The sequence below is a fragment of the Sesamum indicum genome, linkage group LG7, assembly GCF_000512975.1.
Source record: "Sesamum indicum cultivar Zhongzhi No. 13 linkage group LG7, S_indicum_v1.0, whole genome shotgun sequence".
In the NCBI taxonomy this organism is placed as follows: domain Eukaryota; kingdom Viridiplantae; phylum Streptophyta; class Magnoliopsida; order Lamiales; family Pedaliaceae; genus Sesamum; species Sesamum indicum.
The window spans coordinates 5,222,686-5,250,310 of record NC_026151.1 but is presented as its reverse complement, the minus strand read 5'-3'; the positions used below and the strand labels follow the sequence as shown (position 1 = coordinate 5,250,310).

The following is a 27,625-nucleotide window of genomic DNA, read 5'->3' as shown; positions in this document are numbered from 1 at the left end:
GTGTGTTTCGAGCCTAGTCCAACAAGCTCTTAATGGGAATAACTTATAGCTGGATTAGATGCGTTTACAAGTCGCATATTTTTAAAAAACATAGATACACGATTTTTCTCTAATCTAAATGTCGAATAAAAGTGAAAATATTAGAATGGTTGTAGGATATCAAATCAAACACAGATTGCTAATTTCCATCATTAAATAATACAATATAGTAACTACTGTATGTGGGTGTCTATTAGCATAAAACCACACCAAAGACCACCTCTTGCTTTTATCATATAGTACAGATTTAAAAGGGGATTTGGATACCTAAAAGTTAGCCCTCAGTAAATCTCATTTTGAGACAATAACATGAAATTCAGACACGGAAAGTATAAGATAACTGATTAAAATACAAAATGAAATACTAATTTAAAGTTAGAAAGAGAGAGAGAGAGAGGAATCAGACAGGGGAAATAGAAATGTACCAAAACTGCGTTTACTTGGGGCAATTCACCTTTATTAGCAAAGACAGTGAGATCACAGACGGGAAGCAAGCACACAACCAAGTTGAGAAACAGATGAAGATACGAGTCGACAGGACATGTACAAACTTAACTAAGAAAGGTCCAGACCAGACTACTCTTATTTAAGGAGAGTCTTGACGATGGACTTGACATTGAGCTTCTTCAGGTCGGTGTATGACTGCCCACATCCAACGAACATCACAGGTGCTCCAGAGATGTAAACCATGGACAATGCAGCTCCCACCTAAGCCATTTATTAGGTATATAAATCAATGCATTGCCATCAAGATGCCAAGTGCAAGTAAATGTGCATGGAAGTTAAGACAAGCTTAACGGAAGGAAAAGAAGTATTATGTGTTCACCTTGTCATCAATGGTATCAAACTTAGTCAGCAGGATTCCATCAATCAACCTGGGATTGGGAGATGGTGAGAGGTCACCTAATTTCTGCAGTACAATCAAGAAAATCCGTTGGTAAGATGATGATGAAGAATTATACGTAATGTTGAAATAGGAAAGAATAGATTTCAGTGGACCTGATTAAACTTTGACAACTGATCAACAGCGTCATTTCCCACAAGTGCCTCACCAACAAATAAAACCAGATCTGGATTGTTCACATAGATAAGCTTTGATAGAGCTCGCATTAATGGTTCGTTATCCTGCCAAATATTAATAGAATGATAAACAGGCAATTGACATGGAAAATACCACCACAAGAAAGCAGATTAACTTCCGCAAAATATTGAGATAACATAAGCCCCAGCTGCTTGTTTGCTGTTCAGGGTGAAGTCTCTATATAATAAAGGATAGTAGCATTGCACAGGCTTATATTCGTTTACCAACACGTTTTAGGCAAGAAAAAGACGGTGAAGGTGGAGGCGACCGGAACCAGAAAACATGCCAATTACCTGCATTCTTCCTGCCGTATCAACAAGAACAACATCTGAACCGTTTCGACTGGCCTCCTGAATTGCTTCTTTCGCCACAATCGCAGGATCTTTCTCGTAACCCTTCTCGAATATGGGGATCTGGAAGTTGCAATTCATATCGTTCATAATTAGAGCAGGCTCAGCAAGATTAATATCTCAAACAAATTACTAGTTGCGCACTATAATCTACCTGGAGTCTACGTGCATGGGTACGCAGCTGCTCAACTGCACCTGATCTGAACGTGTCACAAGCAGCCATCATTACATTGATATTGTGCTGCAGAAGCCAGTAAGCAACCTGCAGAAGGCATGGTGAGAAATTAAAAAACTGCAATTCGCCAAGAGTTAAATTTAAATCCATGTGAATAAGGACTAACCTTGGCAAGATTGGTAGATTTACCAACTCCATTAACTCCAACAAAAACCACAACATATGGTTTCCCATGCTCCTTGGCAGAATGCACATCCCTCAAAATGTCAATGGAGCGTCTAGGAGTTAAAATGCGAACAAGGGCATCTTCCATAGCAGCCTGGAAAAATCAATGTGAAATTATACTGCAGTTAAAATACCACATAAACAGGAGGAAGAAACTTTCAACTCCAGGCAATATTTTCACATGAAGGAGTCCTTTTTCGTTCTATATGCCTTTGCTTTTTCCTATAAGGTCAGATGTGCTGTAGTACCTGAACAGTTGAAGAAATTCTTGTAAAAGAGGCTAGCCTCTTGCCCTCAAGGCTTGCAGCAACTGATTCACAAAGTTTTTCAGCTATTTCCTCCGCCTGTTTAATAAATTATTTGAAAAAGCAAACAGGGCAAAATATTAACATAGTTGAAATCAGACACAATGCTCTTTCTTATGAGCAAAGGTAAGTACCAACAAACTAGTTGTCACATTAATTAACTGAAGTTCTAAAACCAAGGGGAAGAAGAACTATATAGGACGCGGGAAGAACATACCACATTCTTGGTCATAAGCCTATCTTTGAGAGCTTTAAGAGCTGGTTCCAGGTCAGACTTCTCCAAGTTTGATTTACCCGCAATACTGAACCCAGAAAAGTTAGTCAGAAGATATTTAACCGTATGGTACAACAATGAATATCCAAATTACAAGATAGCAGATTTCACTATGACAACAACAAAGAGAAACATCTAAACATGCAAGCAAACAAGCCATATAACAAATTAACTAAATGAGTTCAGCACAACAACTTATCTTCAATGCAGCAAACATATTGCAATATGATCATTTGCTACATTATCTTACGTTAAATGGTTTTGATTTGTATGCAAAACATATTTACATCTTTAGAATTTAGCATAAAGACATAATTATGATATTAGCAGAAAATGCAATATGATTTCAAAAACTTCGCTCAAACAGGAAACAGTAAAAACAAGAATAAGATTAGTTACTCTGCACACCTTTTTTCCACTACAGTTTTTAGTGAATAAAGGAAGCAGATTTAGTAAAACATAGTTGCAATGATGTTCCAATATATATTATATTGGTATACTGTATAACTTGTAAGAAAATAATAAAAGTTTGTATAAGTTGAAAGAAAAATATAGAAGTTCAGTAGGAACGGGTATTTTCACTGTCTTTGGGTGAAAGACATACCTTTGGAACATGGATGAGAACCAGCCCTTTTTCCTTGTATCAGTCTTATTATCCTTCCCTGTGTCCTCCTCCTCAGATTCACTATCACTGCTAATGATCTCCTCCTTGTCCATCATACTCTCTCCCTGATCTGCTGCAACAACTGCTGATATGTTCTGTTCCCCATTCTCACTCACTGGATCTGTGAAATCTAACTTTGACTCTGGAGGTGAATCATCCCAAACTCTGTTCTTTTTAGTTATCTTCTTCTTTGGTTCTGCAACGGCTTTCGAAACCTTGTTAACAACAGTTTCAGTTTTCTTTCCACCTTTAGACCTAAGCTTCTGTAGCTTATTTACATCAAAAGCTCCAGTATTGGAAGTCCCATTCTCTTTACCGTTGGCATTACCGGTAGCTGGCACTTCCCCTTTTCCTACATGATTATTGTTAAGATTTCCATTTTCTAATGGGCGACCTCTGAACTTGTCGCCATCTCTACCATCATTTCCAGATTCACCTCCACTCTTTTTTTTGTTGCCACCATCAGCAATGCCATTTTGCACCTGCCCTTGCTTTCGACCTAGTTGATTATTCACAGGCTTGCCAACTTGCTTTGATTTCTTCATTTCCTCAGCACGAGCCTCAGCTTCCTTCTTAAGCTGTTGAAATATGTTATCGAAGTCATCATACGAGGTTCGCTTTGGATCATAAATCTCTGAGAACTCTTGCTTAACCATGGAAAGCAAATCATCCACATACAAGAGATGGAGAATCCGCTGATATACAGCAACAAATACAAGCCCAAGTTCATTGTGAAACGTCCACTTAAGAGTGTACGAAGCACCCGGAGCATCATAATTGTATGATGCAGCACCTGATCTTTCCTCCAAAAGGCAGGACCTAATCAAAGTATCAATGGGCGAGCCTCTAAGAGCATTTCCAAGCTCTTTGCAAGTCCAGAGGATTAGACCTCCTCTTGTAAATATGAGTAACTGCTCCAGCATCTTTAGAATTCAACAAGTCCTATCCTGGTAAAATAGTTGCAAAATGGATAACCATGAGAAATCCAGAAGCTGTTATTGTTTTCAGCACATTTCTACAACAGTATATATAACACCATCTGGCATTTAATTGAATCCCAACAATATCTCAAAAACTATCAACTTATTAATGATAAGAGAAAGGCACTCCCTCATGGCATAAGAAAGACATAAAATTGAAGAATTTCTCAACATATGTTTAAGACCTTTGAAACAAAATTGCCAGATTATATCATGATCTCAATATAGATTCCTCTATTTTTCCCAATATCATAAATATCATAATATCTGGAAGAAGACACGGTGCAAGCGAATCTAAACAATTAATTGGTAATTCATTTAATTCCAACAATTGCAACAAAAGAAAAGTTAGGGTATCCTCTGTAAGTTGTGTTTATTCCTAATGGGCATGTATTCTTGAAGAAATAGTTATAGACTGGATGAAGTGTGTCATAATTCACATAAAATCACCTATATATCCCAAGCACAGGAGAGTACTTTAGCAGACGTGATATAAAGAGCGTAGCAAATGAGCATAACTGCACAAGTTCCATTTATGGGTTTCCTCCCATCAAGCAAAGGTGTCAACGTGTCCATACCATTGCGTAAGCCATGTTTCACACATCGTGTTTTGTCGAGAACTGAGCATTTATTTCACCAGAGAAGTGAGATGATTGGGGAATCCCAACTTGAGATTAAAAGAATGCCAAATTCCAAGTCAAATCCTCATATTCCATTATCAGATATACAGCATAAAGCCGGCGATCCTGAGCGAACATCTCAGGCACATAAAAGCAAAAACCCAAGCAGAATTGTATATGAAACAGATTAGAAAAATACAAGAAAAGATTTTGTGATGTGCACCTAAGCTTAATCATTGCAGAGATGTCCCCTTTTCTTTTTTTTTCGGAAGGAAGGAAATTCATCCACACAATCAAAGAAGATCCCAGAAGAAAACCGTCATCGCAACAAACCAAGTAAATTTGCACAATTACAGGTAACACAAATTATACAAATCACATCTCAAACCCAAGATCAAACAATGATTAAAGACGAAATACACCAATTCCACAAATATCCATCAAAAGGGGGGAAAACAACCGAACAAGCAGATCATTCGTTAAAACTCAAATCCAAAATCCGAACAGATCAAGAACAACTACGAAACAGAAAAGATCCGAAAATTCCAACAAAATTAAAAGTATTAGATGAATCCGCAATAAGAATCTTCATCTAGCACAAGATGGATTCATCACCTGAACTTTTCCACGTTTCTTCCGGAGGAATTCAGAGAGAAAACCCTCGAGAAAAGGAAAGCAAAACAAGAAGAAAGGAGAAGAAAAAGAAAAGGAGAAAATAATGTGGGCTGGGGTTTGAGTTGTATATATATTTGGGTGTGACTGGGATTCGCTGGATGGTCGGCCAATTCTGGTGTGCGGTCTTCAGCGTGTCCAATTCCGACAGTAACTGGGACTCGCTGAATGAACAGTAACAGTAACAGGTAAATTTTCGATTATTACATCCACCCCCACCCAATTTTTTTCGAATTGAATTTTCTATATATATGATGTCGTCTTGTTTCTACGTGTGATTATATATGATATGAATCATATAATTATATTTTTTTTTTTGAGAGGGAATCATATGATTATTTATTATGTGCAATTACATATTTAATATCGAAGTTTAATATTAATATCGAGTTTAGTCTAATCGTAATTTATGGGATAGATTAGTCTAATGTAGAATTAAAAGGGTCTTTTTATATATTTGTAAAATACATGCATACTTTAAAAAATATATTTCAAATTATGATAATTTAATAAAAAATATTACTTCATTTTTTTTAACTTTGGAAATATAATATGTTATTAAATTTCAAAATGTAATTTTTTTTATCATATTTTTATAATGATTTTAGAAAATTAAATGTTTGTTCTCTTTTTATTTTTACTGAATGTCTATTTTGAACTTATATTTATGTAAACGTAGTAAAAAATAAAGGAAATATTCTATAAGAATTAAATATTATTTTAAAAATTGTATTTCAAAAAGCATTGAGAGGTTTTTTATCTTTTATAATTATTCGTAAGTTACAATGTTAAAATAAAAATAATTTAAAAAATAATACTTTTAATGATTATTTTAAATTTAATTATATTTTAGAATCTTTTCAACCAAACATCATATTATATTATCACATGGATATACGTCAAACTAATCACTTTCGAATAGATGATGGAATTAATAATCATTTCATTCTCATCCTAATTAATTCTATCACACGAACCAGACAAAATCAATAAGCATAAGATATTTTTTAAATAAAATTAATTATATAACTTTTACACGTAAAGTGAATACAAAATACAATAAAAATAACAATAGAAAATCCAATTCCAGAACTTTTGGTCTTTGATATAGATAAAAAAATCTATTAATTTTTTTTATTGAAAAACTAAAATATCTCTAACCTAATGTGAGTTTATATATATAAATGAAAGTTATTAAAAATATATAATAATTCATATTCTACAAAATAATCAAAATATATATATTAACAATAGTTCAAAATTTGCAAAAGGGTAAATCGCGTTTTGCCATCCGAACTATGGCCATTTTTACACTTTGACACCTAAATTTTTTTGGGTCAACTTACCATCTCAACTTTTCAAAATTTACACTTTGTCATATATGATAGTCTTTTTATTGATTTTTTTATTGAAAAAATATCATTTGATGTGCATATATGAAAAATATTACATCACATAACCCTTAAACATCACATGTGCACTGCATGTGATGCATTTTCAATAAAAAACTTGGTTGAAAACAATTATAAATGGAAAAATTTAAAATTTTGAAAGTTGAGATGGTAAGTTGTCGCAAAAAAAATATTAAGTGCCAAAATATAAAAATAGTCATAGTTCGAATAGTAAAATATAGTTAATCCTTTACAAAAACGCATAATCTTTAAAATGAAGTAAGAGGTTATGTTAAATTAAAGAAAAGTCAGCTATAATATTATAAGGTTTATTTATTTTTTTAACAAACTTAAAAATGGGTTATTAAATTTTAGTTTTTTATATATTAGCTATATTAAAAAAAAATTGTCCAAAATTATTTTATAATTTTCAAATATCTTCAAATAAATAATTTAATTGTTTAAATATTTATTAATTTTAGATACTACGGGTTATAATTTGAATCCTATAATTGAGCTCTAACTCTCAACCGTAGCTTTCAGCGCATAAAGCTTCAAATCTTTCAGCACTGATTTAAACTGTCATTCCGGATGAAAGTGGAGTCAGTGAAAGAAGGGGAACTGAGGAGCACAATCCTTAGTAGCATATGCTTTACTCACTACTATGCTATACTGCACACATCCTTGGGCGGATTTGATCCTTAAACCTTAACTCGTAAGATCCTTTGTGTGTGAGATGTGATAGCTTCAGAATCCTGATCCTGCAGGCTGGCATTGTATAAAGATGACAACATAAATAATAGTTCAGACATTCACCAGCAAACCTGCTCTGTTCGGTACATAATGGACTCTGCAGCTTCGACTTGACAGAAATAAAGCACACATGACATGATCCAATGGCGAAATAAGCATACGTTATTGTTATTCGACATCTGTTGCACCAAATAAAGAGATAAACAGAGGTGAGGCGAAGTCAATGAGAACCTCGTGTTCAGACACAAAGTAACCACAGTAAGAAACTGATATGTGATACACATGAATACCATTTTCTTTATAACCTTTAGAAATTTTCTTCACCTTTAGTAAGAAAACATTTTACTTTATTAAGTAATCACTTTGAGGCCATAATTCCCCAAACTCTGCTGATCTTCCAGGATTTGCATGGCAGAACTTTCGCAGGAGCGGCTGCCCTCAACCACCTTGATTAATTGAAGTGTTGGTATGTCTCCGAAACCAGGAGGGATCTCCTCTAATTTTCTGCAATGCTTAATGATAAGTTGCTCGAGACTTGGAAAATGGTCAGCTTCCGCTCTCCACTGCACTATATTCATCCCTTCAAGCACCAAAATTTTCAATCTATAAAATTCTCCTTCGCTTAGTTCCCACTCATCATCTCGTAAGGAGCAGAATCGCAGCTTGAGGATCTCAAGATTGTGCAACGAGCCAATGGTTGTCATATATTTCGAGGGAATTTCCCAGCCTAGCAGACTCAACTCTTTGAGCTTTGAGGGAAAGGTAAGGTCTGGCAGATCTGGCTTTTGTCGGTGAGCATCCAAGAAGTGGCATTTTAAAGACTCAAGTTGATGCAAATGGACAAGATTATCAAGACAATACAATGACCACTCCGTTGTGTTGGAGTTTTTGTCATATACAATTTCCAGCTTCTTTACATTTGGGATGCTCTTGTAGACATCCTCAGTAACTCTGAAGTCTCGTATCCCCACTAGCGTTTGCAGGTTTTCAAGACTAAAAGTGTTCTTCCCATAATATAGTGTACCAGGATAATTAGGGAAGAAAACTTCTTTGAACTCGAGATGTCTTAATCGTGGCATCCTCCATATCTCTAAAGGTAGATACGATAGAGGCCCCCAAAAGACTTGGTGAACAATTAAAATTTCCAGGTTCTGAAGATCGGAGACCATCCTGGGCAGCTCACCATCAAAGGTGAGAGCAAGGTGTCTTAAGTTAACAAGTTCTAGTACTTCTATGGGGAACCAAAAGAAAGTTACCGAAAGCGCATCTAACACCCTGAGCAATCCAAACCTGAGAAAAATGTTCAAGGGCTTATGATATGTACCAGTAAATATAAGACAATGGATTAGTGGGCTCGATCTCATTGCATCATAGATTTCTTTCAAGCGGCCATCTGAATGTTCACGAACAGCAATAACTGAATCCCTACGAAACGAAGCATCATCGTGTAGAATACTTGAATGAAGACACAGGCGGCGATAACCAAATGCGTCTTCTGATGAAAGATCATCATCAGTTTTAATGGTGCGAATAAACTTTTCCTTTTGAGCTTCTCTCACACAAAGGTCCCTCACAAGATCATGAATGCTGCATGTCCTAATTTTTCCACTTAACTTCCTCTTACTCACCAAGACAATACTTCTATCTATAAGATCCTGCAAATATTTCTCTCCCACGTCATCCAAACTTTCATCACCACATGGTTTTAGAAATCCTTCAGCAGCCCATAATCGAATGAGTTTGGAGACCGGAATTTGGTAATCCTCTGGGAAAACTCCCATATAAAGGAAACACATTTTTAAGTGTTGTGGCAAGTGGTTATAACTCAAAGATAGTATCTCTAAGCACTGGTCATTATGTGTAGATATAATTGACGGAACATTTTCTGCAACATTTCTCCAGTGATTTTGTGTACGTTGGATCTTGGCAAGGAGCCCACCAACTAGCAGAATTGCTAGAGGAAGTCCTTGGCAACTTCGTGCAATCTTTTTACCAAGTCCTTCCAATTCAGTAGGACAATTTTCATCCTGAAACACTTTTTCTTTAAGCAGATCCCAACTCTCATTATTGTTTAGGAAACGGATGTTATAAGGAGGGCTATTAGAGCTAGCATACAAAGCCACATCCGATATCCTAGAAGTCAAGATGATTCTGCTTCCATTGCCATCATCTGGAAACAATAGTTTGATTTCATTCCAGACCTGGATATCCCACATGTCGTCCAAAACAATAAGATACCTTCTACCCTTCAGACTTTTGTATAGGTACTCTGCTAATTCTTCATAACTATCTTCACATTTTTTCCCAGTAAGCTTTTTCATTGACATTAGGAGGCCTAGCAGGATTTCACGGAGATGATATTCTTGAGATATAGTTACCCAAGCACGAGTATAAAAGTGATACACTATAAAAGCATCATCGTACATGCTTCTAGCAAGAGTAGTCTTTCCACTTCCTCCCATTCCAACAATCGAAATAACATCGAGTTTGTATGATGGCTGTCCAGTCAGCCTGTCCTTTATTTGCAACATTTCATCAACAAATCCCACCATACTGTTCTTCCCACCAGAGGCTAATCTCAAAGAACCAGCTGAAAAAGAATTCTTGGGCGCCAAATTCTTCGAGCCCATGTTCCTAAACTCCATCACTTGCAGTTTTGCTGAATCAAAGTTTTCGACCACCCGTTGCAGCTCCTCACAGAATACAGTATAACTCCTATCCACACAGCATTCACACATTGAAAGAAGTTGATTTGATATATAAGAATCGATCATATTTTGAGCTGCATAAGCTGCATCCCTGATCTGTGTTTCAAGTTCTTTTACTTCTTTGCTGTTTTTCTGTGAAAAATCTTCAAGAAAGGTTTGGAGGAAACTAACCTTTGAAAGGAGGCACTCAATTTGTTCTTTGTTGTAAAGAATTTCATGCCCATCTCTAATTTCTTCCAGTGTTTCTATTAAAGAAACCACAGAAGCATAAGCCATTTCTTGGTTCTTGACCTCTTGTATTTTGGTTGTTGGGCCAGTATGGAGTACTACGCTTGCTCAGCACGCTGATATCGACTGAGTCACATGAATACGTGGAGAGCATAAAATCCACACACTATTTTTTTTTTCAAAAACTTAATATAAAACCACATAAACTTTTGTGTCTTAAAGAATTTAAAGTAATCGACATTGCTCAAATAGCATATCAATTTGTTGTTGAAATCATTAAGTCACTAGTATTTCACTTGAAGTTTACAAATTTGTCCCTTTATGTGTATCTTAAAGCGTTATCGATTTATCTGAATCAATAAAATCAATGTCCTAATTTTATATTGATGGAATTATAGTATCCAAATTAGATAATAATTTGACAAACTTAAAATAAAAGAGAACATTCTGTTCCGATCAAAATTTCTTACTTAAGATGTTACAACGAATCCTCGATTCCATCTAGTTTTTCCTTCCACCAAGAGAAGAAAATAAAGTATCCATCAAACAAAACACTAAGATATTTTTCTCACTACATCTGCATCAGTACAATAATGTTTCATACTGCCTTCCACAAACGAAAAACTGGCTATTAGTCTCTCCAGAACCCCAAGCATTAGAGGCTTTTTTGTTTTCGTAAGTTGTCGAAAAGAATGACAGTAAATAGACATGAAGTTCCCATAACGCACGAGCTCTAGCACTACAAAAAACTAAGACGACTGCATTAACAGAAGTCAGCAATCCATGCATAATCATACAGCAGAGTAAAAATTTAGGTCACTCAAAGTCGAAATCCGTCTGTACATGTTAACAACGAAGCTTGTAGAAGTAACATTCAGTAATACTTTCTGCATAAATTGCTCCCTTAACTTTACAATGCAAAAAGAATAAATGAATAAACATCCAATTCTAACTACAATTACGTAGCTCCCCATTGCACTAAAATTCAGAATAAACTTCTCTTCTACAAAACGAACAACATTAAAAGTCTGAAAGGGCAGTTAATAAATGAACCTTGATGACAGGATCCATCCATGTTCACAGTAGGGTAAGCTGCCGTGTTTCCTTTTGAAGTGATTGAATTTCTTAACCCCTTTATGAAAAATAAAATAGCAATTTATCGTTCTGTGTTTTTTAAATGTAGCAATTTACCTCCTTATGTTTTTAAAATTGAAGCAATTTACCTCCTTAGGTAGGAAGGTAAATTGCTTCATTTTTTAAAATATAGGGGATAAATTACTATTTATTTTTATAGGAAGGTAATTTGCTCATTTTCATTACCAAAAGAGGGTAAATTGCATTCAACCCTTTATAATTATGCCAAGAAAGATTATTATATTTTATCCAAAAGTATATGCTTCATAGGGTTCAACGGAAAAGTTTTATGTGCAAAGTAATACTTGACATCCTAAGATGTTAGTATTGGCTAAAAATTAATTAATGCAACTTGTGATTAATTTTTTGTTCACTCGCATATACACAAATACTACAAGAAATAATGTCATTAGCAATAAGACAAATTTCTTGTAAAATAGTGAAATTCATTTCTAATTTATGTTATTATGAATTTAAAAAAATATTGACTTGCTAATCAGCTCATTGTTGATTTTAACACCAATTTTTTTTATTGTTTTTCTAGAAATTTTACTAATGAAATACTTGTTAGTAAAATCTTGGAGGGTGCTTTTCAATTTTTTTGCCGAGGGCAATTACGATGTTTTGCAATATTAAATTTATATGTAATTATAGCAAACAAAATTTTCATTTCTAATATTAATTTTGAAATCTTAAAAACTTAAAGTTATTACCACTTACTAAATTCATTGCTAATTACTAACAAATTTACTCTCCTTTCGATTTTTCCTAACTATTTATATAATTTATTGTAGTGAAAGTGCAGACATTTACCATTATTAATAAGTTAACATTTCTATCATGATATTAATATAAGAAAAAAAGTTACACTCATACAGAGAAAAAAAAATATAAAAACGGAACACGAGATTACTCTATTTAAATCGTTCAATTGGATACTTTATTATTTTAGAAGAACAAACATACCAACATAATTGTAAATTCAATATACACTCCAAATACGCACTTTATTTATATTAGAGTAGGTATGCAAAAAACCATCAATTTCGATATGTTGTTGGTGATTGGATTGGTGTCGTCTGGGGCGGATTTGGTGTGGGTTTTGATGCATCAGGGCCACAATCCTTGCTACAAATGCACTTATTAAAGGTGTAGCATTTGCCAGTTTCGAACTTTTCGTGCTTGCAGAGTATGGAGCATATATGATTATTGCATCTGCGTCCTTCATACTCACGACTTCTTGATTTGCACATCCTTGCTTGACATTGCATCGCAAACTTCTCTGTTTCATCATTTTAAACAATATATTCATTAATACATATCATAGCATATACATCAAGCATACTAATATTCGAGAACCAACAACATTAAGAGAAGTTCGCCATATTTACACACTAGCAAGCGAGTCGGCTTTAGCATATAAAAGTTATGAGGTTTTATGCAATTTACTTGCCTGTGAATATTGGGATAAAATTCGTATTACCCCTTGTGATAGTCAAAATATTTAAATAGGTCCCTACGACAAAAAGAATATCATATAATCTCTTGTAAAATTTAAAAAGATGCACATTACCACTTCGTCTCTAGAATTTTATTTCACGCGCCCAAAATGCTAGTATGTATATTCTGCCCATAAATGACCAAACTACTTCTTTATTTAAATTATTACATATTTTAAAAATATAATATAAAAAAATATAATGTAGTTATACGTATATATATAAAGAAATTTTAAAAATATAAAATAGAAAATAGAGATAACTCGTCGACGGACGGGAGATTGGCGGTGGGTGTGGTGTCAAAATGCTCATCGTCAGACGGGCTTTCCAACGGTGGTAGACCCAAGTCGAGAAATGGTCAGATGATGGAGAAAAACACGATAGAAGATGGGGGTGCAAGTTAGGATTTTTTGAGTAAAAAAATAGATATAACTCGCTAACGAATTGGAGAATTTTTGGTGGGTAAGGTATCAAAATGTTCAGGGAAAAAATCAATAGAAGATGGGGGGCGCCGGTTAGGATTTTATGAGCGAAAAAATTGAGATAATTCACCAATGGATTAGAAATTTCTAGTGGGTGGGTATCAAAATGCTCGACATTAGACGGACTTTCCAATAGTAGTAAGTTTGCTCCAAAAAGTGGTCAGATGGCGGAGATATGGGAGGTTAAGAAAACTAAATTTAGATATATATATACAAATATAAATTTATATATTAAAATAATAATTTTAATTTTTGATAAGCATGATTAAATTTGAGCCACAAATTTAGATCAGATTAAATATAGGCCATTGATTTAAAAAATATATTTTTAATACCTGGGCTGATATCATCAATCGTGCTAACCTAGGTATGAAAGTTATGCATGAACATACTCATGTTCAAATACACCAGGGGCCAGTATGCACATTTTTAAATTTTATAGGGGATTATACAGTTTGCACATTTTCAGATTTTACAGGGGATTATATGGTATTTTTTTATCATAGGGGCCTATTCGAATATTTTGGGTATCACAGTTTGGATTATATGGATTTTACCCTGTGATTTTGCAAATAAACAAATTACTCTCTATAAAAAAAAATAGCAATTTACTCATGTGTTTTTTAAATTGAAATAATTTACCTCCCTGTCTAAGGAGGTAAATTGCTTCATTTTAAAAAACATAGGGGAGTAAATTGCTATATTTTTTAAAATACAGGGATATAAAATTTTATTTTCTTCAAGGGATAATTTGCTCCTTCAAAATATAAAAAATGGGAAGTAAATTGCTATTTCTTTTTCATAAAAGGATAATTTACTCATTTTTAATATCACAGAAAAATAATTACATTTTTCCCTTTATAGAGAATGAAGCAATAACTAATTTTTCCTCATCCCGGTGCAATTTCTCTTCTAGATTTAGTAAATAACACGAGGAAAGTCAAGTAAACGTGTCACATGATTCAGCATTTACAGCTAATAATGTATGAAGATACATTTCTGAAAAGACGAAAAAAATGAGAGACTTACGAGAAGTGAAAAAGAAAAGAAGACAAACAACCCAAACTATTCTCTTCTCCATTGGTTTTTGGTATTTTGACCTCTTCCCATTCCATTCCATTCAACATAAACATATATAACTAAGTATTTATACAGTACCGGAGGTAGCTCAAAATTTCTCTCAAGTCCTAATCTCTAGTGCTTTTCCCTCATCTTCGGACAAGATATATGCATTTATTGATAATTTCTTATTGCGAAAGAAAGCCATATTCAATGATTTAAATATATATATATATATATATATATATATTGATGTGGTTGAGATTTTTACGAAGGGGTAAAACTGAGAATTTTACCTACTACACAATTATGCATTAGGTGAAACACGATTTTCGATGGAGGTCTTTTTATAAGAAAAATGGTCACTTTCAATGAATAGTGGTTATTTTTCTTATAAAAAGACCTTTCTCGAAAATCATGTTTCACCTGGTGCGTAGTTGTACTGTAGGTAAAAATTTCAGTTTTATCCCTTCGTATATACCTCGACCACATCATATATATAGCGCAAATTGCACTGCACTCCCTCAAAATGTCGAGAATTTGGACTAAACCCAAAAAAGGGATTATGTTGCGAGAAAAATTAACATTTGCTTCACTTTGTCCTCAAATGATAATAATGAACTTAGAAATGCTTCAAAATTTTATTTTCAGATTGATATGATCCACAATTTACTTTCTCGAGAGTCTAATTTCGATATTTTGGAAAGTTGGACATAGAAAATTTAAAATTTTGAGAAGGAAAGTGCTATTGGACATAAGGTCTACTTATTATTTTGTACACATGACATACGGATATTAATTTTGAGCATCATGTAAAAGCAATCATGTCCAAAGGGTCATAGGATGTATACAAGATATGTACAGTCCCATAAGGACTTTATATTCCATTTTCCAGTTCGAATTCTTGCAGGTGTAATTATTTTTTGGGTGAAGGAGCAAAAGAGGACCTTGTTTTTCTCCTTCCTAGTCTTGGAAGATTAAGCCCTAAACACAACCCCATCCATTTCCCAAATAATATGAATAATAACCAATTCAAGATATTGGGAAAAATAGTATTTTTCATCCTGTAACTTATTGCACTTTTGATTTTATTGATTATAGAATTCTCATTTTTGGTCCCGTAACTTTAAAAAAATAACAGTTTTTGTATCATGACGTACGCTTTAATAGAAAATGCCTCGTAGCCAATAAGTGCATGGAACCAAAAGTTCTACTTTAAGTTATGGGATCAAAAGTGAGAATTTCGTAACATATAGGACCAAAAGTGTAAAGACTTAAATGGTCACGTGCTATTTTTCCATTAAAATATATAACAGAAATGTATCATAAGACAAAAAATGCTACTTTTTAAAAGTTGCAGGATTAAAAGTGAGAGAATCCCATAATCAATGGAACCAAAAGTAAAAAAAAAAACCCTAAAATTAACGGACAAAAGGTGCTTTTCCCCATAAGATATTGATGAAATAAAATTAACCCAATTGAGCCTATTCGAAATTCAAATGGATGTTTAGGAATTTAACTGCATAATAAGAAAATAATGATATATTACACTTTGGAATCCATAAGTATGAACCTAAACTAATTGAAATAGTGGAGAAGGGTAGATTTAGATTATGATGCTTCAAAATAATATCCAACATTTGTTGTCGGAGCAATTTCTTGACGTATAAACTAGTCGTGGTTACCACTCTTAAAAATCCACGGTGTGTGGCATCCCAAAGCTGTAATAAAAGAAGGAATATGATTTCAGAACAAAGAAAGTCCGAACTAATTATTTTCTTATATTCTTTTAGATGAAATTAAATGTCCCCTTATCCAATGTCAGGTTAAGCAAATAAAATTGACTAATTCAAAGTCCTTAAGCCTAACTCGCTACGCACATCATCTTCTACTATCATCGTTCTTCTCTTTATCGCAAGCAACGTAGGTAAATAATTCAATAATTTTTTGCAATTTTGTACTTTTGATCTACATTTTCTTTCATCCTCTTCTATATACCGCTTCCGATCCGTTTCATAGTTACCATCTCAATCTCAATTTTATTTGCATATACAATAAGAATCTTGATGTTGTCTAAGTAACAATTCACTCCTCCTTAGCTTGAAGAGAATGTTCAAAATTGTATATTATATGTTTGCTTTTACACTGTATATAGAAAAGAATTTGGGTGAAATAGAATTTTTCATCCGATATCTTAAATTTATATACTTTTCGTTCCATTAGTTACTGGATTTTCATTAATAGTTCTATAAAATATACAAAAAAATCTTACTATTAATCATTAATTTCATCGGGATTTTGTTAATTTGTAGTTTGATAGAAAAGAAAGGTGCTAAGCACATGTCTGTTATACAGAAAGTCGAAGAGTTAACAACGGGGTATTTAGCAGTTGTTTTCGTCAAAATACTAAAGGAATATGACGAAAGGACTTAAAGTAAAAATTCTTGTACTTTTTGCCCATTAGTGAGTGCCTTAATCTTATGGGATGAAAAGTGTATTGACCCTAAATACAATATGAAAATAAATTTCCCAATTAAGTTATATAAGTTAATTATGGCACCATATAAAGTTATCATAAATTTATTTAAGCATTCGATTTTATTATTAAGAATAAAAAAAATAAGCAAAATTAAGAACAAAGGCCAATTATATATAGAAGGAACATATGTATCGAATTTACTTATGTTATAAAGTGCATGCTTATTATTAACCGTAACCTGATGGTGGGGGGCAGGGGTCTGATGGTGGGGGGGCAGGGGTCTGGAGGAGTTCCGCCAACTCCGCCTCCAGAGCCACACTACTGAACACAATAGTATTTGAAACGTTCACATTTTTCAAATTAAAAACCTTCGGTCCCACAAACTATGTTGCAATTACGAGAGGAACATCAACCTGATTTGCACTCACGACTCCTTGATTTGCACATTCTTACTGCTTCTGAATGCATGGCAATTTCATCTGTAATTTTCAAGCGCTATAAGTCAGCACTAGAAGAAATATAATTTTTCACTATGATTAATTAATAATCATGGTTAAACGCATAAAATAATGGTCGATACTAATTAATTACGACTGCGCAACGGCTATTGGCCGTTGTTTTGCAAAACGAGTCTTCTACAACTAAAAATTGTGGATTGGTCATGAGTAATAGTGAATGTTGATTAATCATAGTCAAAATTTAAATTTCCGTATTGATTTTATCTGAACGTGATAGATGCTGTTGATTTACTATGATTTTCTAGTTACTATTTCAATAATATAAGATTAGACTATTGACATATATGTTATTTCTCTTTTAATGCGTTGCGTTTTAATTATTACTCACTTCTCAATAACATACATTATTCTTACACGAAATTATTGCACAACTTATGACTATAACATTTTTAGTCAATTTAAACTTAATATAGGTTTAGCAAGTTTAAACTATTATGCGGGCTCAAATGCAATTTTTGTTCTGTATCATTTATATTTTGATATTTAAGTATTTATCTTTTTAGGGTAATAAATAGACTGTAACTTTATAACTTTAAATTTTTCGTAATTTTGATTACTTAGTCTTTGAAATTTGCAAATGTTGACGGAAGAAAAAGCATATACCCTACACGTCTTTTTCTAAATTCAGGGCTTTTGATTCCATTGTCAATTTTTGCTAGTTTTGAAGCAAATTTTTGGTCGATCTTTTTTATTTTTTTATTTTGATGTCTTAGTCATCTATCTTTTTAGAGTAGCAAAAGGTTGTAGGATCTATTTGCTATATTTTATAAAAATAAAAATTTACAACACCAAAATGCAAAAGCTGACGAAACTTGCATTTAATCCTAGTTATGTGATCATGCAATAGAAATAATAAGCAATCACAATTCAAATTTGGGAAAGCTGAATAAAACTTTATTTAATTAAGCTCATTTTTATTTCATCCGGTTGCATAACAATGTGTTTTGTCTTAATTCTTGGGGTATAAAATGTCTCCTCCCTCGCCGCCACCATCATCTCCTCCTCCACCACCACCCTCTCCACCACCACCTCCACCCTCGCCGCCCTCTCCACCTTCTCCGCCCTCTCCGCCCCCAGACGGCGGAGGATGTGATGGACGGGAGCTGCCACATCTCCTCGAACAAAAGCAAGTTCCACGGATGCATTTGCCGGCAGTGAACCTTTCCTGCCTGCAAAGTAATCTGCAGTTGCTCATTTGGCCTTTGAAAAAGCATCTCCCATGATAATGTCTGCTTTTTGAAAAGCAATTTCTTGCCTCAATCTGTACCATCAATTCATCTGCATTCATAATTAAACAACCAAGTTTCTTGTTACGTATATTGCACGAGATATGGTGGGAAAAAAAAAACAATAAAATACCCATGCGGAAAAACTAAAATTTTCCGTATCGTAAGAACTAAATTTTTTTAAAAAATTTCAACTTATAGGATGCAATGTGGGAATATCATAACAAATGGAACTAAATCGAACAAGACCCTAACACAGGAAACGAAATATAAGATTTTCCATACCCATGCATATAGTATGAAGAACTACTTGAGAACTTACGAGTCAAGAAAAGTAGGAGTAGCAGAACTACACCATGAAACTTCATCTCCATGTTTGAGATCGAAGTTAAGGTTGATGTAATAAAGTATGATTTGCAAGAACTGAAGCCCATGCTTATATAGATTTGATTTGGGGTTGAGATTTTGACTATGGTATGAAGCCCGCTATAGCATGGGAACAAATGGCCAATGTGCAGAAATTTGTATTAATCAAGGAAAATATATTAATTGTCGGAATAGGCAGATATGTTTTCGTATTTATTACTTCAAACTTTTCTTGTACATTTGTAATTTGTCCATGTTTTATTCTTCTTCAATTTTTCCTAAACTAATTGATTGATTGTGGGATTGAAGGATTATTTGTATAATTGTAATAATTACGCAATAAATGGTAGTTTTAGCATCAAGGAAAATTTAAGTATAATAAATTAAACAACACTTTACATCTTCTATTACAAATTGATGTTGCAATTAGATGCAACGTGGAAAAACTTAACTTTTGGTCTCTAAACAATCTATTATTTGCTTTCAGTCCCTAAAGAATCAACACTTACACTTTTGGTTTCTAATTGACGTCTTTAGACATTTTCATTAATTGGTTTTTATATCAGATAGAATATCATGGGGTTAAATTCATTTTGACCTCCTGTGATATATCAAAATATCAAAAATCTCCATATGAAATTTTAATATAAAAAATCATCCCTAGATTTAGACTCTAAAAGTCTTTGGCCAAAACAATTGATCAATTAGGGATAGGTTTCCCAGATCGAATGAGTAGAGCAAATGCATCTCGAGTTTCAAGTATAGTTGTCTAATAAAGGATGGCAATCGACACCCAATTCCATGCCCTGAACTAAGACCAGGAGACTGTCGACACTAAAGCCCGTACTTGTACGAATTCGGAGCACATATTCACGCCGCTATTCACCTAATCTTTAGTGGCATGGACTGTTGCTAAACGGCTACCTGTGGTAACGGGCTATTTCTGAATATGGGTAACCAAAAATAAATAATTAATTAAATTTAATTAATTATGTTTGTTATGCACGCACAAGGCTAATTGAGTGTGATTTTGTCAGTAAACGATGGGTGAATTTTAGGTCAATTTTGAAGCTATGTGCAGCTGACATGCCATTTTGTTGGCAAAGAATGGCTAAATGACTTTCACTCGACAAACGTTTATTTTTTTAGTAATTTGCAACAAAATGTTGATAAGAGTAAATTCAAGTATTTTGGCAAGGGATAGTTTCACTTTTTAGTATCTTAACTATACCCTTATTTTATTTTTGGGTACTCTAAATTCCCAAGTCATCAAACTTGATATATAATATTTGCATATCATTACTGTTGCTACCATTTTGTTAGATTGACAGTTAAAACTATCAACAAGCCCAATTTTTTAAAAAAAATATAGATGAAATTTTGTCAGTAAACGATCGATTGAATTGGGAATTTTGTCAGCCATAAACATCAATACATAAGAGAGGCTTGAGAGAGGATTGAATTGAGGAAAATTTAACAAAAAATGAGATGAATGAGGAGAAATCAGTTTTCGATTCTTCAGCACTTTACCAAAAATATTAATATAAAAAATAAAAATTATTTTTTGACAAAATAAGTGTATTAACATTTTTTTTTGTTTACATGCTAATTTATATGATAGTTTTTTCTATCTTTTCAAATGAAACAATAAAGCTTATTTAACAAATAAAAATATTCAAAATAATTTTTTTTTGGTCAAAAACTATTTTTTATCCTTAATTATGTTTCAACAATTTCAACAAAAAATTAAAAAGAACCCTATTTTTTAATTAATTTTATTTGTATAAATCTTAAATTCCTCTAATATCTTAAACAACTTATAATTACAATCTGAGCTGTTAAATTCAAAACAAAAAATAAAAGTAAATAAAATTCTGTTTCAATTATAAAATTGAAGTCTCGTAATAAAAGTATGAGATAATTGCACCTACATCCTTGATCCATGGTTTACTTATATAAATCGCCCATATTTTTGGATAATTACACATATATCCACTAAAAATATCAATATCATTTACGCAAACCACCCGATACTCGAAATTGAGAAAGATGAAAATCAATTTCTCCTCATTTATCTCTTTATTTTGCTAAATTTACCCCAATTAACTCTATCAAGCCACTCTTGTGTATTGATATTTATGGCTTCCAAATATGATCTTTTATTGACAAAATCGTGCCTAGTTTTTCTTCTAAATTGGATTGATCATTAATTTTTATATCCAAACTAACAGAGGTAACAACAGTGATGAAAGATACAAATATTACGTAGCAAGTCTAATATCTTGGATTCCTGAAATATAAAAAATGACATAGAGGTATAGTTAGCATATATCAAAAGTCAAAAGAAGATGAAAAGTAAAACTACCATACAAGCTACCCATTTGTACAAATAGGGATAACCATCAAAGTGAGATTCACCCTGATTACATCCATATATTTCTGGATATAAATATTTGAAATGATTCCCCTGAGGAAAAAATATTCCAAGTGATATGTGCACATTTCTTGATTTACACACTAAAACTACTACACAAGCTATCCATTTGTACAAACAGGGGCACCCAGGCTATAGAATTCATACCCAAGGTCGAAAACCACCGGAGCTACCCTTTGATATCCATCTCTCTGTTTCTTGTTCTTTCGGTCGAGAAGGGGCGGATGGATGGATCGAAGTTAGGTCATGACGATGGTTTTTCAGCAGTAAGTTCAGCCACAAGGCTGTCAGAAATCTTCAGCCACCACTAACTAAATATATAGTTGCTGGTAAATGCGCATAACCACAGCAATGATGGCTTTTAACCAAAAACAGAGAATCCCTTCTAATCTGTACCTTAAGAATGTAAACAATGCTCTGATGAGGACTCCTTCCATTCAAAATCTCCACAGGTAGTAAGCACAGTTGAGAGTATGTAATCATCCACCTCAATACCCTCAGCTTGCATTCGATACATGAGCTTCAGAGCCTCACTACAATGCCCATTTTTTGCGTAAGCTACAATCATCGCCCTCCAGGAAACCAAGTTCCTTTCAGGCATGCTATCGAAGACTTGAATTGCCTCTGAAAGATGTCCGCATTTGGAATACATATGAACCAAAGCACTGCCCACAAACACGTTAGATAATGCTGGTTTCTTATTTATGGAGGAATGGATAAGTTTCCCTTGCTTAATACTTTCTAGTTGTGCACATGCTTTGAGTGCCGATGAATATGTAAAAGGGTTGGGTTCCACACCTTCACCCAACATTTGTTTCAAGTACTCAAGGGCCTCGTACTCATGACCGAGGCGAGCACAACCAGAAATCATTGTGGTCCATGAAACTACATCTTTATCAGGCAGATACTGGAGAACTTTCGATGCAGAAGCATAATCCCCACATTTACAATAAAGCCAAACAAGGGCACTTCCAATGAAAATATTGTTTGGTTCAAAATTCCTGAAGATTTGGGCATGCACTTCTTTACCTATTGATAATGCCCTGAGTAAGCCACAAGCTCTAAGGAGGCTAACCATGGTTAAGTTGTTTACAGATACCTTTAATCTTTTCATCATGCGGAAGAGTCTTATGGCCTCTTCTCCAAGCCCATTGCGAGCATATCCTGCTAAAATAGTATTCCAAGTGATTGCGTTTCTCCTTTTCATTTTGTCAAAAAGCGTCCTGGCATCCTCAATTTGCCCACATTTAGCATACATATCCACCAACGAAGTCTCTACATAAACATCCAGATCATATGCCTTCTTAGCCACAGTACAATGTAACTGTTTACCGAATCTTAATTCTTTCTCTTCGCCGCAAGCATTCAAGACACTACAAACAGTGAACTCATTTGGGTCAAGTCCACCCGATAACATTTGTGATAACATGACAAAAGCCTCCTGCCCTCGTTTGTTTTGTGAACAAGCTGTAATCATGGTTGTCCAAGCAATCAAATCCTGATTCTGCATTCTGTCAAAAACTTCGAAAGCACTATCCAAATCACCACACCGAGCGTAAAAGTGCAAAATAGTACAATCCAATATGAAATTACTCACTTGGCTCTTCACTATATAACCATGTAGTTGTCTTCCGAGATCATAATCAAATGTCCTGCTACACAATTTCAACAGGGAAACATATGTCTGTGAGTTCCCATGCAACCCACTATCAATAAACTCAACGAACAACCTCAAAGCTTCATTTCCTATGCCATGTTTCTGGTAGCCGTTAAGCATTGCAGTCCAGGAAACAACGTTTTTCTCCAACATATTATTAAATACCCGTCGAGCTGCCACCAAATTTCCAAATTTTATATACACACTGATCAAGTTATTATTAACAAAAACTACTGGTTCTTTCATACACTTGATAACAACAGCATGAACTTTTCTAACCTCTTCAACATTAGAACAAGACTGGAGCCAACAGCCTATCGTGCTGGAGTCTAGAGGCTGATTGGTTGGATCAGCATCGTATGAAAGCATATTGTTGCTACCGTCCACATTTGCAGGAGATGCAGATAGAGTAGAATGGGTCAGGAAAGACAAGTCTTTGGAGATAGGTAGGCTTCGTCTGTTGCTGGCAGTGTTGCTGCTTTTTATTTTTCCAAAATGGTTTATGCATTTTGGCAAATTGGATGGTTGAGCATCAACAAGAGGTGGTTGGCTTTGATTTAAAAATATGTGGGGTGAAATATATGATAGTGAGAACATCGATTCTATTTGCGTTCTTCACAGTTGTTAGGTTGTATGCCTGTTCCTTCCTATGATGAAAATGAAAAACATCTGTCAAAATCTCACAAATGTTGGAGCTAACATTAAGTTGCATTATTAGAAAAACTTAACAAGAAAAGTAAGTCCTGTACTATAAAGCTCAAAAATTCAAGGTAAAAATTTCTCAATTGTAGCCAGAACATGTTCCCATTAGTGACATGGTCATCTTTTTACAAGAATAACGGAATAACAAAATTTAAGTGCTTGTCTGTGAGTGAGGATAAAAGAGGTGAGTGTGGCACGTGCACTGTAAAACTCTGTTTGCATGCTATGCCAATGTGCATCATTAGGATAGATAACCCTTCTATTGTTGGATGAATTCAAGACAGTATATTGATACGATTAAAGGTTCCAAAATTTCAAAGTAGTAATAATTCATGCTACCATACATTTCAAAACTAACTCTTTTCCTAGGTGTATTCCAAATGAAGGTCAGGACTTTAAAAGCAATTTATATTGGTACCTAAGGTTTATGTTGGTAATCTAGATATAACTTGTTAACTTATATCATGACAGTATACACATTTTATGAGATATACTTTTAGTTTTCCATTCTCCTTACAATTTGATTTTATCTCGATTAGGACTTGATCTTTTGGCTCATCAGCCTTAATTTAGGATCTATTGGAAAGGATATACTGAGGGGGTTGCAGTACGCATTTGAAGCTGTTAACAAAGATGCTGCAGCAAAAGTTCTGATGATCTGCAGTTCAGTTCCAAAGGTGTTCTGTGCAGGTGCTGATTTGAAGGTAGAATGTTACTTCCAGACCATGCCTATACATGTGGATTTTACTAGATATAGCTGGAGAAAAGTTGACGTGTGTTGGATTAGAAAAATACAGCTATAAGTTGGAATATCTTCTAACTGTAAAAAGAAATGTGGAAGAACTAAGAAGCTTATTTACTAGACCTATCGTGTTCCACAAGCCTTTTGGACGTAAATGGTAACCTAAGCTGAACTTGACATGCTATTCTACTTAGCCTTATCTTGTTTCCATACAGAAACCTCACTACTAGTTTCTGATTTAGCAAAAACAACGATAGTCTGTGAGTTGAAATAAAGTCCGAGTAGGCACTGATATAAGTATGCATTTTCCAGCTTGAATGAACTTAGAAATTGAATACTAACCTTTGTGTTGCTATGAGAGGCTTCACTGACAGAGAATTCGTCCTTTTTCTCCTGGGAGTTCAGATTTGATCCTGATCCTATTCTAAGTTGGCTACTACACGAAGAGTAATCCATGACTCTAGCTCTTCTGTAGGGGTAACTACTAAAGATAAGTTTAGTAGGTTATAATACCATTGTGGTCGATCTTAATGTTTTGGTGGCGGAATACAAAATACAAGTCATGAAGGCCAAGTTATTGGTATCCATGAACTTTTCAAGGTACTCAATCTTTGAGCAAGGTTTGCGGGGGCACTTACTTATCAACCCTTGATGAGTTTTCTTCAATTGTTTTTCTTTTGTCAATAATAAAAACGAAGAATTTCATCATGCTTGATCATGACCTTCTTGTGGGCAAACTAGCCCAAAGAGGAATGGTTTGTCTGTTCAACATAAATTTCTAAATTCATATGAGTTTCAGAATATGGTATTCCTACTTTCAATTTCAGATACTTAATTTTAATCTTGTAATTTGTATTTATAGTCTTGACGTTTTTATAGTAAAGCTTATGAGAGGTTGCAATTCCAAGAGCAGATGCTGAGATTGCACTTCCAAGCAAAGCTAGCAATCTCATTTTCCCAGGAGGATAAGAATTTGTGGTAATTTTTCCAAGATACAAGTAATCTAATTAATGTTGAAATTCACAGATAAATAGCATGGATGTTAAACATGCAAGTGATATTTTGCAAATCATAAAATTCAATATTTTTCTTAAAATTGGCATTAGAGTCCATAATGTTCCGTTAATTTGCATTAAAGTCCATAATTTTTGTAAATTTGCATACAAAATACATACAAATAATTTCATAAATATATTTCTAATAATCAACAATCATCTTGATACAACACACGTACAGAATTTCAGAAAAATACAACATACCTACAAACAAGTTTAGAAATATAACAAGATATACCAAACAATTAAAAAAGATACAACAAAATAATTCTAACAATTAACAATTGCATAAATATACCCAACAAAAATATACTTCAGAAAAATAATTGAAAACAAGAAATAGAAAAATATTACAGAAAGTTAAATCCCAACTTTTTTCTAATACTCATAAGAATAGAAAAATTAAAATAATTTCAGAAAATGCATAAATATATATTTTCAGAAATTGCTGAAAACATTACAGAAATATTCATAAGTTTCAGAAAATTAAATTTCAAAATTTTTCAGAAATTTTTATGGAAATTACACACTTTTTCTTAAATTAACACAAATTGCATAAAATAACACAAATTACACATATTCATAAAATTAACACAAATTACATAAAATTACACAAATTGCACGTATCCATAAAATTACACAAATTACCTAAAAATTATATAAACTATACATATTTTCAGAAATTACATAAAATTAAATCCCAACTTTTTTCCTAATATGCATATGATTATAGAAAAATTAAAATAAATTTCAAAAATACTATCAGAAATTTAGAAATTAAAAAAATTTCAGAAATTGGTGAAAAATTAAAATAAGTTTAAAATTTTCAGAAATTAGCGAAAATTTTTCGGAAAATTTTCAGAAATTCTTTTCAACAAATTTTCATAAGATAAACTTTTAGACAATTTAAAAACATTCATATTAACAATTAACAACATTATATTAAGAATTAACCCAACTAATTTCTCAAACAAATAAACCCAACAAATTATATCATTCTGCTCCTCAATAAAACTGAATAGAATTAATTAAATATTATAACAAAAATAAATGTAAAAACTTACTTGGTGCTGGAGTCGGTGACGACTGTGGTGGTAGCGGGGAGTGGCACTGACGGTGGAGAAGGAGATGGTGGGGGGGGGGGGGGGGGGGGGGAGCGGCGGCGGGTGGTGGGTGATGATGGAAGAGCCACGTTTGGGTAGGGAGGGAGATTGGGGGAGATAATTCAAATACTTACCCATTGGTAGAATATAAACAAAAAAATTAAACCAACTAATAAAACTATGAATTAATTACAACAAACCAACAAATTAAAATTTTAAATAAATTAATACTTACCCATTGGTAGAATATTAATCCATGACCTTTTCGACAACGTAGTTGGGTCTCGTCACCTGTCAAATATAAAATTAATTTGAAAAAATATTGATCTTTTAACAAAATTGTGCTGTCTTTAGCTGACTATGTGAAATTAGGAGATGTAAATCATTAATCTAAAACCACAAACCATAAAAAGAGAAAAAAAAATTGTAAAAAGAGCCTCCCCATACTTACAAAAAAAAAATGAAAAATGAAAAATCATACATAATGTTTGGATTCGTTTTTTGAGTGTTTTTTTGTATTTTGTGGAGATAGAGAAAAAAAAAATAAAATAAGTGTGTGTTATAGATAGTATATATGTTTGGATTTATTTTTGAAGATAATTTAAAATAAGTATTATATATTTAATGTTGTATTTTTTAGAGACAAAAATTACTGTTTATTGTCAAATCATGTCCATTTTAAATATATTTATGTATATATGTGT

General features: G+C 33.4%; 4 protein-coding genes across 8 annotated transcripts; all 4 read right to left on the bottom strand.

Annotated features, from left to right (window-relative positions):
• LOC105166339 (signal recognition particle receptor subunit alpha homolog) lies at positions 372-5,485 on the bottom strand. Of its 2 annotated transcripts, XM_011085659.2 has the most exons (10): positions 5,329-5,485; positions 3,054-4,060; positions 2,393-2,477; positions 2,119-2,214; positions 1,812-1,964; positions 1,625-1,732; positions 1,414-1,533; positions 1,039-1,164; positions 866-949; positions 622-747 (listed from the first exon to the last, which is right to left on the bottom strand). In XM_011085659.2, exons 2-10 carry the CDS (start codon positions 4,034-4,036, stop codon positions 622-624), a joined length of 1,881 nt encoding a protein of 626 aa, XP_011083961.1. In that variant the 5' UTR covers positions 4,037-4,060; positions 5,329-5,485. The 2 variants fall into 2 exon arrangements, with proteins under 2 accessions (XP_020551035.1, XP_011083961.1); XM_020695376.1 differs by lacking the exon at positions 5,329-5,485 and having other exon boundaries at positions 372-747; positions 3,054-4,036.
• LOC105166337 (putative late blight resistance protein homolog R1A-10) lies at positions 7,570-10,536 on the bottom strand. Of its 2 annotated transcripts, none has more exons than XM_011085656.2 (2): positions 7,854-10,536; positions 7,570-7,708 (listed from the first exon to the last, which is right to left on the bottom strand). In XM_011085656.2, the coding sequence occupies exon 1, from the start codon at positions 10,511-10,513 to the stop codon at positions 7,880-7,882; it is 2,634 nt and encodes an 877-aa protein (XP_011083958.1). In that variant the 5' UTR covers positions 10,514-10,536; the 3' UTR covers positions 7,570-7,708; positions 7,854-7,879. The 2 variants fall into 2 exon arrangements, with proteins under 2 accessions (XP_011083958.1, XP_011083960.1); XM_011085658.2 differs by having other exon boundaries at positions 7,570-10,244; positions 10,409-10,536.
• LOC105166336 (defensin-like protein 6) lies at positions 18,565-19,250 on the bottom strand. The gene is made up of 2 exons (XM_011085655.1): positions 19,185-19,250; positions 18,565-18,914 (listed from the first exon to the last, which is right to left on the bottom strand). The coding sequence occupies exons 1-2, from the start codon at positions 19,234-19,236 to the stop codon at positions 18,586-18,588; spliced, it is 381 nt and encodes a 126-aa protein (XP_011083957.1). The 5' UTR covers positions 19,237-19,250; the 3' UTR covers positions 18,565-18,585.
• LOC105166334 (pentatricopeptide repeat-containing protein At4g18520-like) lies at positions 21,609-26,975 on the bottom strand. Of its 3 annotated transcripts, none has more exons than XM_011085649.2 (2): positions 26,883-26,975; positions 21,609-23,966 (listed from the first exon to the last, which is right to left on the bottom strand). In XM_011085649.2, the coding sequence occupies exon 2, from the start codon at positions 23,914-23,916 to the stop codon at positions 22,060-22,062; it is 1,857 nt and encodes a 618-aa protein (XP_011083951.1). In that variant the 5' UTR covers positions 23,917-23,966; positions 26,883-26,975; the 3' UTR covers positions 21,609-22,059. The 3 variants fall into 3 exon arrangements, with proteins under 3 accessions (XP_011083951.1, XP_011083952.1, XP_011083953.1); XM_011085650.2 differs by lacking the exon at positions 26,883-26,975 and adding an exon at positions 25,106-25,864; XM_011085651.2 differs by lacking the exon at positions 26,883-26,975 and having other exon boundaries at positions 21,609-23,492; positions 23,599-23,738.